This window comes from Convolutriloba macropyga, chromosome 3 (assembly GCF_964194025.1).
Source record: "Convolutriloba macropyga chromosome 3, txConMacr16.3, whole genome shotgun sequence".
In the NCBI taxonomy this organism is placed as follows: domain Eukaryota; kingdom Metazoa; phylum Xenacoelomorpha; order Acoela; family Convolutidae; genus Convolutriloba; species Convolutriloba macropyga.
Window position 1 is genome coordinate 12,396,761 of NC_134470.1, and position 12,540 is coordinate 12,409,300.

The following is a 12,540-nucleotide window of genomic DNA, read 5'->3' on the forward strand; positions in this document are numbered from 1 at the left end:
GCTCTTGTACAATGAAGCGGAGCTCATCAAAGCCCTGCTTCTTCGCCCACTTAACGGTATTGATAGTAAGAATATCTTTCACAATAAAAACTCTTTGTGAACTAGGTAATGGCGATGACGTTGTGTTTCGTCAACCTCGATAGAGTATGTTATGCAGTCTGGTCGGCTTTAAGGAAGCAAGCTTTTGAAATTGTGCTGCAGTAGCTGCTGAATCTCCCTCCGCGTGATTTATCTGTGAGTTCAAGCCTCCCGTTGCAGCCTCCCAATTTTGATCATTTTATTAAGAAGTGGCACAAAGCAAACAATTTCAAAAACTGGATGACGCATATTCTACTATGAGTATTTTTTCACAACAAGATAGAATATCTAAATCAAAACTCAAACGTTTCTAAGACTGGGAGCCGAATTGTAAAAAAAAACAGTGAACCATAAATGTGTGCAGCTTCAAGTCCCTTTATACCAAAGACAGCTTAGGAAGCAACATCGTACGCTTGATTGCAAAAATTAAAAGTGATTCGAATTTGAGTCTAATTGCCCTCAAAATTATTGGCAACAAAGTAACAGTTGAAGGTAAACAGTTTTCGGATCTATTCTGTTCCCCCCCCCCCCCCCCCCCCCAGAGTTTTTACGCCCCCCAGTTACAAATTATGTGTTGCTATACAGCACGTTACTATGTAAGAAAATAGCACGTGCGCCTGGGGGGCGTAAAAAATGTAAGCCCACTAAGCTATGGGGGGGGGGGCAAACAGAATAGATCCCAGTTTTCGTTGTCGAAATCTTCCTCAACCTGTAATCTGTGATACCAGTTTATTCCAGACAATTTTGAAAAAAAATCAAATTAGTCAAAATCTAAAGTAGCTTGCAATGGACAAAAATCAATTGAACTTCACTTGCACTCTATCGAATTCGGCGTAAAATTTGTTTCAACAAGAAACCCTCTCTCTGTTTTCTTTGTCTCCAAGTTTTGTCATTCATGGACCTCTGGTCATATTTACTCTAGTCCCCAGCCATTTCATTTTGTGTTCACATTATTAAACAAAACATATCAAAATTGAAACCAGCTTTTTAAATTCTTAAAAAGTGGTCTTCATGTCGAAAAATAGAACCTGGTAATATCTTAGGTATTCAATAATTCAAATAATGAAGAATTTTATTCAAAATTTTCTGAGCTTCAAATTTTAATAGTCTTAAACTAAAACAATGGACGGCTGAAGACTAAAAACTGGAAACCGAACATGAATTTTGTTCTTAGAAAAACCGTTTACTTTTTAGTTCTCAATATGATTAAAATTGGAATTCAAAACTCCAATGAACGCCAAGTTTTTTATTCCTTTGAGTGTTTGCCGCTGAATTGAGAATTTTAGCATTTTTCTTCAAAAATTTAATTAAAATCTTATAAGAGCTGATAAGTATCTTTTCAGATCCCACACGAGTTAAAAAATTTGAATCATTGTTCCGACCCTCTTGAGGGGGGAGGAACTATATACTCAAATGGGTTTTTTTTTTGTTCAGTGAATTTTCGCCGATCGATACATTCATCGTAGAGAGTTGAGAGTGGTATCATTAGAAAGCTCGTCCAGCGTAGAATATGGAATTAAAAAGATTTTTTTAATTTTTGTTTTCTACAGGGAGTTATCGAGGTTTAAAGTTTTGTGAAAATAGTGTGAATTCCGTTGATTTTTATTCACATTTTACGGAATTTTCGCTAATTTTTGACCAAAATTTCGCCAATTTTGCTAAAATTTGTCAACATTTTTTAAAAACTTGTTGTTGATTTTATTTTTAAATATAAAAAATCTTCTCGGCTTTTCTTATTTTGAATTTCTTCTGAGAACTTCAGAGAAGTAGAGTGAATTCCCGTTGTTTTTATTCACATTTTCCGGAATTTTTGCCTAAATTTTCGTCAATTTTGCTAAAATTTGTTATAATTTTTAAGAATAGTGTCGTTGATTTTATTTTTGAAGACGAACAAGCGTTGTTCATTGTTTTGATTTAATTTTTTTGGTCAAAAAATGTGGATAAATATTTCAAAATTTAGCCTTTTTCAACAAAAACAGCACGAAATAAGCTACTTTAGTCCGTTTTGATTAAGTTTGCCGACAGTACACCTCCAAACAACACTCATACAATCTTTGTAGACTCAGAGGGGGGCTATTTCTACTTCAGAGTACGCTGAGAGTGCTCTGTAGTTAAAACTTTGCCTTTTTTTGCTAACTTTACTCGTTGATTATCAAAAATGCAGAACTTATTTTGAGTTTTCAACTAACAAATTATCTATATCTGCAATATTCGAAAATCAAATGTTCCTAACGGACAATAAGCAATAGCAGGGCTTGTTTTGGGCCATTCTTTGACTGCTACCACCCAAAGAAATCGGGTTGTAATCAGTCGGTCTTTTTTTTTAAAAAAAAAAAGGACCCTTCCTTTAAAAATAAAAAACAGAACATATCGAATCAATGCTCAGGAGTGATAGGTCCAACCAGTTTGCTTACTAAAAAGCTCCAAGCTAATCCATTTAAATTTTAACTTGAAAGTTTATGGTCGTTTCTTTTAAAAATAATTGACTTTTCAATAAAAAATGGCTTAATTAAGTTTTCCTCTATTTTTTTCTTAATTTGTTCAACTTCCAGCTTAGTGTCTGCAAAAAAAGAATGCTTCTTCTTTCTACTGATTTAACATTTCTTCTCGGTTGCAGTTTTAAGCCTGAAGTTATTGTTTTCTGGCTTTGATACTACAAGATTTCAGATTTTTGTTTGTTTCGATATTTGCCAGTTTTTCACGTTTCCGATTTTTGTCACATTATCACATTATTGACAGTTCTCTTGTCACATTATTAGCGTTAAAAATAAAGCACAATTGAACATATTGAAATCCTGAATGATATACATAATCGTTTTAACGGCCTCGACGCCTCTTTCTTGAAGAAATCAATTGAATTTTTTAATTTTGTTTTTAACTGTCATTTATACTTTGTCGTTTCGGTCGTATGAAATTTCCTGCATAGTGATAACTTTCATTGGCTTTTCGTGGAAGAATAGAAGAACCGATATTCTGATATTAGTAAATAGCTGATGGCTTTCATGACTTTGAAAACAATCGTTTTCCAAAATTAAAAAAAAAACTTTTTAACTTCGCAATTTTGTTCTTTTTATGTTTCTTTTTGTTAGCTAATCTCGTTATTTCATTACAGGTCAAATATGACATTATGGGTATCAAGGGAATAAAAGGGATTGGTGTCCCAAAATCTTTTTTTTTAATGAATTTGTTATGACCTTAGTGGCTTCGACACCGGTTTTTCACAAAAATGTAAATTAATTTGATTTTTGTCTTATTTGACGTTCTTTTTGTAGATGCGAGAAATATTCTGGGTAACTGCAGGTCTCGAGGGCTTCCTTTTTTTGAATAAACGACCCTATTCAAATAGTTATGTTTGTAATTAATGCCTTTTATGACATTGAATGTAATTTTTATTCGAAAAAAAAATTGAAATTATTTCATACTTTAGCACTTCGCTTTTTTGTCTACTTGTTACCTAGTCTTACTAATGAATGGCCACGTACTACTTTATAGCTGTTTGATGAAGGCGCAATCGAATATATTTTGAGGGACAAAATATGGCTCGAGTGTTTTGGCAGCGTTTTCTGGCAAGTTTCAATTGAAATTTTGTTTGTTTTTTTTTGTTGTTCATTTTAGCCGCTTTAAAAAATGAATAAGGACAGGTCCTAATGCCCTTCTCTAGAAACAGTGGTAATTATAAATTTGTGGTAATGTTAATTGATTCCTAATGGTATTTATTACTTTGAAGTTAACTGTTTCAAAAAAATAAGTTATATTTTTCACTTTAATGTTTTTGTTCTTTTTTGTATAATTGTTACCAAACCTTTTTATGGACTGGTCGCATATGGTTTCTGGTGATTTATTAGTTATTTTTGTTTAGTTTTAGGTTTATCTGACGGTATGTTGACTTTGTTATTAAATTTAGTTTTTAAGAGGGAAAAAAATTTTTTGATGTAAATAATGTTTGTTGCTGTTGTTGTTGTTTGTTTTTGACGTTCATCTTGACTCGCTTTCTTAATATTGACATATTACATCAAGCTAATGCATCAATTTTTAACTCCACTGAGTTATTTGCTTTGGAGGCTATCTTATCGTTCATACAGAATTTTTTGAAAAAGACTTTTCGCAAAAAATAATTTTTGGGTTTTTCTATCTGTTCCTCATTTGCTAGACAATTATGCCAAAATTGTGGATGGGCGGGGTCGGAACTTTATGTGCCATCGCACATTACCGAGCCGCCTTGTTTGGTTTAATGATGTCCTGATATTGATGTCCTCCATTACATCTTGAATTCACAGGAATCATATTGAGTGTTTCACTCTAACAACGAAGTTTTTTCCTTATTTTTGTCTCGTCAAGTCATTCTCAGAGAATTTTGAAAACGAATTTTACATTTAACAGTGCAGGAGGCACAAGAAGGCTATCCTAATAAAGATTGAGACAAAACGCCCTCTTTATATTGAAAAAAGCTTTGCATCTCACCTGTCTAAAGTATTGATTTATGACCAAACCAATAATAGTTGCTTATTTTTGCCCACAGAGAAGGAACAAGTACCTCGTACAGGTCAAGTGCCCTCGCTGACCTTCAACAACCCCCCGACCCGAGCCTCTCAGCTGCTGGCAGATGCACAGGAGAAACTGAACAAGATGCAACAGCAACAGTGCTGTGAAAGTGCAATGTGTGGGGAGGGGGTGGGGGCCGAACTCAGATCTAAGTTGGGAGAAATAACCGCTAAGGAGGAGAGGATGAAGAATATGGAGGCTTCACTACATGTAAGATTGTAGTCTAGACGTAAAGGATATTTGTACTATGTTGAGTTATGGACAATCGCTCGAGGAATAGAAACGATTGTAAGTAAGTTTGAAAAAATGAAGTCCTCAAGAATTAGAGAATAGCAATGATTTCACAGCAGAGGTTAGAAATTAACAGGATAGATCTGATTTCTAGATTAAGATGATGGATTTGATTTGAGGGATGGAAAAGGACTCCAACTCCAAAATTAACCTTAACCTTGTGTAAACCGGTTATCAATGAGAACAATCAAGATATGAACAATTAAGTGGGGGGGGGGGGGGGGGGGGTTCTAAGGCTGACCAAATAAGCTTTTTCTAAGTTTCACCGGAATTGATTGTTTTTGCAAAAAATTTGGATTAGCTTAAGTGAAACTGGTGATTAGCTTAGTGAATTCGGCCAGTTTCACTTAAGATAATCACGTTTTTTTTTAAAAAAAAAAACTCAATTCCGGGGAACTTAGAAAACATGGTGGGCCAAGACTAGACTAATATATTAATTTTTCTCATTGATAATGGTATACATACAAAAGAGGAATTTTGGAGTTCCTTTTTCAATCCCCCAAATCCATTTGTGTGACACGTGATTTATATTAAGTCAGATATGCCATTACAGGAAGAGCAGCAGAGACTGAACACATCTCACCATGCGCACAGAATGGAGGCTCTTCTGGCACAGGAGCAGGCCAGAGCCAAGGAAGAGGCACTCAGAAGGGCAGAGAAGGACCTCTGTGAGGCTCAGAGACGCATCGACTGCGAGAGGGAGGAACTGCGCAGGAGAGAGATGCAACTATGTCAGGTACAGAAAGCGAATGAACTCTCTCGTTTAAATTTTGTCCCGGAATGACAGCTTTTGACCAGTATTTTTACAGAAAAACGCGCTGATCAAAGCATTGTTTTTTTTGTTATGGTATCATGGCTTTTTGTACCGTTTTTGACCTGAGAAATTGAACTTGGGAAATTAACGTTTTTGACCAGTACTTTTAGGCAAAATGTTCAAAACAAGGACACTTCTAAAAAACTCAACTCAAAAGCGACCGTTTCCGGTAAATTCTTGAACGTTTTTGACCGGTATTTTCAAGTCGGATCGTCTTCAGTTACCTATTTCTCTCGATTTTGCTTAAAAATATTTTCAAGTAAATTTGTTAGCATATTTTACTACTATTGAGTTGCTTTTCAATATTTATTTGATATCCGTTAACCTTTGAAAACCTTCTACTGGCAACCTTTGGCCATTTCGGTCTTGTTATATCTTTAGAAATTGGAGAGTGCAGATATGAGGCTGGAGAACAACTTCAGAAAGGCACTGGCACTCGAGAAACAGAGAATGAATGAAGACTTGGAACTACAGGTTGGCTATATAACTCATATTAATGATGATCATTAGAAAAACATAATTCAGAGAATAGTCCACGGTAGACTGCCCAACCAGAGACTTTTTATGAAGCTCCCCACAAGAAGCTCAGAAATCCACCAAATGATCTTAGATATTGTAATATGGAAGAACGAATTTTCCTAAGAATCGATAGCTGGGCTTCTTTCATTTCTATATCAACCCAACTTGGAAAAACCCCTCAGTTATCAAAGTTCACTTCTAACAATTCTTAGTTTTCAAAAGCAAGGCAGGTTTTACAAATTTTCAAATTTTCGAAATTAGATAGACATCTATTTTGCTTCAACCCCCCCCCCCCCACACCCCTAGTTTTTTAATGACATTTACAAATTATGTGTTGATATATAGCATGTTGCTATGTAAAAAGATAGCACGTGTGTGCGGGGTTTAAAAGTCGTATGCTAAGCTAACGAAGCCTGCAGAAAAGATTCTTAATTTTGAACTGTTGAAATTATACAAAATTTTTGAAAAGAAATTTTTATAGTTGGGTCAGCGCGGTCGCAAATTGGAGCACGACTTGGAAGTGCAATATAATCTTGAGTCTCAGAGAAGAATAGACGCTGAGGTCAAAAAGATCACAGACCAAATCAGACACGAGGCTGAAAACGACATCAAAATGATAGGTACAATCAAAATCATTACAAGCGTTTGCTGGTACTTAGATAAATTTATATTTAGTTTCATATAATTAATTTACTTTCAACACGGGTTGACATCCCAATGAAAATCATCAATGAATCATAGTAGCTTCATAGAAACGCCATCGATGAATCATCGATGGTTAATTACCACTTTTTCTCGGATCATAGAACATGCATTGGTGAGATATCTCTGATTTTCACTGAATCATAGAAAATCCATGAAAACTAAATCGGAGCTTTAAATTAACTTTACGCATCTCTGTCGTTTCCTGCGTTTTCCTGTACTTGCAGCATATTCAATTTTGGTATTTCTCTGCGTTTTCTGTACTCCTCCTGTCCGGATTCAATCTTGTAATCTAATTTTGAAGAGCCAGTCATTATACCTATGCGCCACGGACAGTCCTATTGCCTTGTCAAAACACCAAGCTGTATTCGATTGAAAACTTGAATGGAAATCGTACTAACCAGGGCATTTTTTAATTGTGTCTTTTTTGAGGAGTCGCGTTTCGTTTGTCACAAATCACTGGTTTGGAATTACATGAAATTGCAAACAAAATTAATAAGTTACAATAGTTGAAAAATTATAGTTGAATGAACGTTAAATTAGATAACTTCAAAAAATTATAGCATTTACTTCAAAACAGACAGCCAGAGGGAACACTGGATATAGGGGGTATATATTTACATTCTCTATTAGGTACATTAATATGTACACCATAAGAAGTTCAGAAATCCATTAAATGATCTCGTTGAATTAGATAACTTCAAAAAATTATAGCATTTACTTCAAAACAGACAGCCAAAGAGAAAGTTTCTCTTCAAGATTGCCAAAAAAAGTCAAAAACATTTAGTGTATTCGTCTTTCGGTGAACAGAAAAACTTACCACTTCTATATCCGACAGATGTTTGCATACAAGTTTTACAAACTTTTGAAACACTAAGTTTTGTATAAAATCAGTTCGGTTAAAAAATTTATTAGGATGTTAAATTCCTGAGCCAACCTGTCCAACATGTTACTTGTTATAAAAAGTTGTCCCATTTTCAAATACTTCACAAAATTTTCAAGACTCATGTATTTTAGGCTGAAACTTTACGATATCACTTCTTCAGCTCTGATTACATCAGAAAAAAAAATCAAAGCTAAATCATTTGTTTCAACTGATTGTCTAGGTAATGACAAGTAAGTTTCTATTCACTGCAAATTATCTTTTTTGCAAATATTATCAAATATGTATAATCATTATTCCTTCACAAAAACTCAGCTTCAAATGTGGATGAGTTTATTAAAAATTTTCGTAGCGGTAGACGTTTCTAACAATATTCGCATTTCCTAATCAAAATGCCAAACTGCAAACAATTCCGTATTTGAATCAAAATCTTATAGCTACACAATTCTAAGGAAAACCAGATTACAACAAATTTTTGAAACCTCAAAATTATGATCCGTATATCTCAATTTGAAGAGCTTCATTGAAATTCAATTGCATTCAAAGCAGTGGGATATGTTACAAAACAACATGATTAGAGAATTTGTGAAAATAACCAAACCATATCGCTTACTCCAAAATAGACAACCAAGGAAAAATTTCACGTCAAGTGAATGCCCAATGAAAAAACCCACATAAAAGTATTGATCGAATCTTATCCAGACGAAATTAATTATGGAAGACAAAAGCCGTTGTTTAACTCAAGAAACAGGTATCGAACAACATTTCCAATGAACAATTATTTCTAATTTTTTCCTACCCACCTTGCAGAGAGACAAACTGTATGCTCAACTGTTTTTTTTTGTTCAGTTAATATTGGTCAATTAATGTATTAAATGTAAAGAGACGTGAGAAATATCATTTGACAGTCCGTTTAGCGTAGATCTTGTTCTGAAAAAGATTTTTAAATTCTTTTTACGAGAGTTACGACGTATAAAATTTTGCGAACATTTGACTGATTTCAGTTGTTTTTGTTCAAATTTTTCGTATTTTCGCCTATTTTGCTCAAAATTATAAAACATTGTTAACATTAGTATTATTTGTAGTAACTTTGGAGTCATAGGAGTGTTGAAGGCTGATGAATAATTTGATGCAACAAATATGCTTCTTTAACCATTTTTTTCTTAGTTTTGACAAAAAAAGCACACCTAAAAACTGCTGACAAAGAGAAACGATTGTTAAATGAGATCGATAAATAAACAAATACATTATTTATTCCTGATATATTGATTTATTTTGTTTAATTGTCCAATTCGCAGTTGTTTGGAAATGTGTTAACTTTGGAGTCATAGGAGTGTTGAAGATTGCTGATGAAATATTTGATGCAAAAAATATGCCTCTTTATTTTTTCATTTTTTTCATTTTTTTTGACAAAAAGACACACCTAAAAACTGCAGACAAAGAGAAGATTGTTTAATTAAATCGATAAGTAATCGAATTCATTATTTATTCCTGATGTTTTGATTTATTTTATTTAAATGTCGATTTAGCAACTATTAGGAACAATCACGTGTCTTCAATGAGCGAGCTGCAATAGCAAAACTAGTTTTGGTTTAAAAGTGTATTTTTATGATCAACACTATGTTTGTAATAAAATTTGGGTTGAAATGGTCGCGCTGTCTTTTTTTGAAAAAAATTTGATTTTTTTTTGCTTTCGATTGCAAATGAGGCCTAAAGAACCCATAATATAATTTAAGTGAAAAGCGTTGGGTTTGTATGACTTCACCATTTTTTTGAAATTTCCAGTTCTGCCAGTATTTGTTGTTTTTTGTAGTTTTAAGAAGTAGTCTCGCTAATGACCGGTCCGTTTGTTTTCCTAAAGTTTAAAATTTTAATATATCTGTTTTAATTAGATAAAAGAATTTGGTTACTAAGAAATTTAAAAGTAAGTGTTTCCAAAAAAAACATGGTTTATTTGTATATCACATTTTAATTCTCTTGAATTCAATTTAGTCTCCATTGCGGCTTTATATTCTGAGTAACAGAAAATGTGCCGAGTTTTGGGTCCTTTTTGTTATCTTCTCACTCTATCTAATTATTGAAATGCCAAAAATTATATAAATGGTGTCAAGATAAAGCTCAGTTGAACGTACACGAATTTTTGTGAATAGATTAAGGTTTAAACTGCTACGCTTAATTCATTGCAAAATTTTACTGAAATGTTTTACATTTCCCCTTATTTCTTGTTTTTGTGATGTCATATGACATGTTATTTTTAAAGACATGTCGAATGGGCTCCAAATGGAGACATAATTGAACCTATTTCATGGTTTTTTGTTAATAGCTAATGATTTTTAAGTTTTTGAAATATATTGTTTTAAAACACTTAAAAGTATTTTTTAACTTTGTTCTTATTGTCCACCTGTTACCTAGTCTTGTTAAGAAAAGTCCCACATATTTTTTAGTATTGTACATTCTACTTTGCTAAATTTTTCAAGCTTATATGATGCTACTTCAAATTCGTTATTAAGTGCATTCTAAACAAACATAGACATTGAGTTTTGATCATAATTAACTTTTGTTATTTGAATATTATTTAATTTTGTGATTTGTTTTGTCTCGTAGTCTCGTTTATGGCAGATCTCATTGACCCTCTAATGCGCTATTATTTAATTCGTGTAGGATTTGATTTTAAAGCAATTTTTTTATACAGCAATTATTCTCGAAGAAAATTTGAAACTTTGAAAGTGTTCTATGTCTTCCTCATATGGAAGAAATATAAGTTAAAAATGTGAATGAGCGGGGTTGGAACATTATTTGCAAATGCACATTACTGAGCCTCCTTGTTTATTCTGTTGTCAAAAATAATTAAAATTCAAGTCAAAAAATATTAGAAACTTACAACGGTTAATGTTTTATTTTCAGGTTAAGGTTTTGCAAGTTAATGTAACGCTGTTTTCGCTGTACATTTAAAATATGGTATTCAATTAAATTTAACCAATTGCCCCGTTTTATTTTTTTCAAACTATTTATTAGAAAAAGTTTTGAATTTTAAAACGATAAAATTAAATTTCAGCACAATGGAAGGCTCAATCATCTGCGATTAAGAAATCAGTTTTTCCATTTGACCATAGTTAATTAATCAACATACCGAAAATGAACTATGTGTTGTCCTTGTTTTACTTTGATTATGAAATGTTAGAGGCTGCGAAAAATCGTGAAATGGAGCACGAGCTGGACAAGCAGTCGATGAAACATCAGAGTGAGTTGCAGGAACTCAGAGCTCAGATGAAGGATCTACTCGCAGTCGAGGAGCAGAAACAGACACAGCTACAAATGCTACTCGAACGAGGTACTCATACCCCATTTTATATGGCTCTATACAATGAACAAAACACAAAATTTTAACAAATTGCTTTTTTGTTATCTGGTTGCACGCTTGGCCTCGTAAACAATATAACTTTATAAATAAAGCGAATCAAAAATTAGAAAATTCTAAACTAAAAGTGAAACGCAAATTTCACTCTTTAGTTTTTTTTATTCAGAATAGTTTTTCAGAACTTAAAAACCAAGTCTTTGCGCTAGTTTTGCTTTTTCTGGCAGCCATAATTAAAGCAAAAACTTTGGTGCATACAGACAATTTCGGTACCTACAATTTGAGATTGAACCATCCTGAGATCAAATCGCCTACAGAGCTCTGAGTTATTCATTTTCTTTCCTCCAATGCCCCTCCCCCGGAATTTAACGGGTGCAGGTTATTTGAAACCCGTTGGCGCACCTGTAACATGTAAGCACAACGAATTTCTTAAAGGTAACTCTTATGCAAATTCGGGGAAATTAGGGAAAAAATCCTCGTTTTTTGCTTGGGTCAGAGCGAAGTTGTTGGGAGGAGGAGCGTATGAGACTGAGTCACGAGGCGAGGGTGCACTTCGAGGTAGAGAAGGAGAGGCTGGACAGAGAGATGGGAGCCAGGGCAGACATGGAGAGGGCCAAACTGGAACATGTCAAGAGAGATATGATGGAACTCATCGCCAGACAGAACAGGTAAGGACTCATTGCTTCACAACACTGTTTGGCCAGCAGTTAAAACTTTCAGTGGTGTATTATAGTTGGCAAAAATTTTGATAAGGGATGTTTCATTGTATTAAGAGAAGAAAAACAGGAACAAAAACTTGGCCGTTGTTGTGATTTTTGAAGTTAATTCCAAAAAACTATGTAACGAAAACAAAATGGATGTAATGAAATATAGTACGGTGCGAGCGATACATTTGGCATTAACTGCTTAACAATTCATATTCATTAAGTGGCCAATTTCCGATATATCGAGTATAAATATTCGATTTTGTCGGGCTTTTTCACGACCCATATTTTAAGATTTTAAAGCGTGTTTTTGTAAGCGATTTTTCTCGACCCAAACAAATTTGTAAGCGTGTGTGGAAACAAGTGACACTATGCGGATTAAGCAGACAATTAGTGGATTTAAAATTATCCATCGCACTGTACATAAAACAATTAAGGCTTTGGATTCGATCCAAAGGAAACAATAATAGAAGGTGTTGTCAGGACAAAATATTAAGCGCCAAAATACCCGATGTGGCAAAATACCCAACATTCCCAATATTTTATCCTGATGTTGAAACTACCAGAACGATTATGCAGCATAAGATTTAGCTAATGCATTTGGCTATGCCTTGCGAGCCATGGCCATGCCTCAGCGGCCCGTTGGACTTGA

At 33.8% G+C, this 12,540-nt stretch overlaps 2 protein-coding genes across 3 annotated transcripts in view; one reads left to right on the forward strand and one right to left on the reverse strand.

The window, feature by feature from the left end:
* The window catches only part of LOC142336533 (uncharacterized), a 199,309-nt gene that overhangs the window by 137,797 nt on the left and 48,972 nt on the right, over positions 1-12,540 (reverse strand). The gene's annotated exons all lie outside the window — the stretch shown is intronic.
* The window catches only part of LOC142335948 (uncharacterized), a 44,824-nt gene that overhangs the window by 5,745 nt on the left and 26,539 nt on the right, over positions 1-12,540 (forward strand). For both annotated transcript variants that reach the window (XM_075384360.1, XM_075384361.1), the window contains exons 3-8: positions 4,598-4,830; positions 5,465-5,647; positions 6,107-6,199; positions 6,726-6,864; positions 11,011-11,160; positions 11,681-11,852. In XM_075384360.1, the coding sequence (XP_075240475.1) occupies positions 4,705-4,830; positions 5,465-5,647; positions 6,107-6,199; positions 6,726-6,864; positions 11,011-11,160; positions 11,681-11,852 (863 nt within the window). In that variant the 5' untranslated portion in view covers positions 4,598-4,704. The remainder of the gene's footprint in view (positions 1-4,597; positions 4,831-5,464; positions 5,648-6,106; positions 6,200-6,725; positions 6,865-11,010; positions 11,161-11,680; positions 11,853-12,540) is intronic.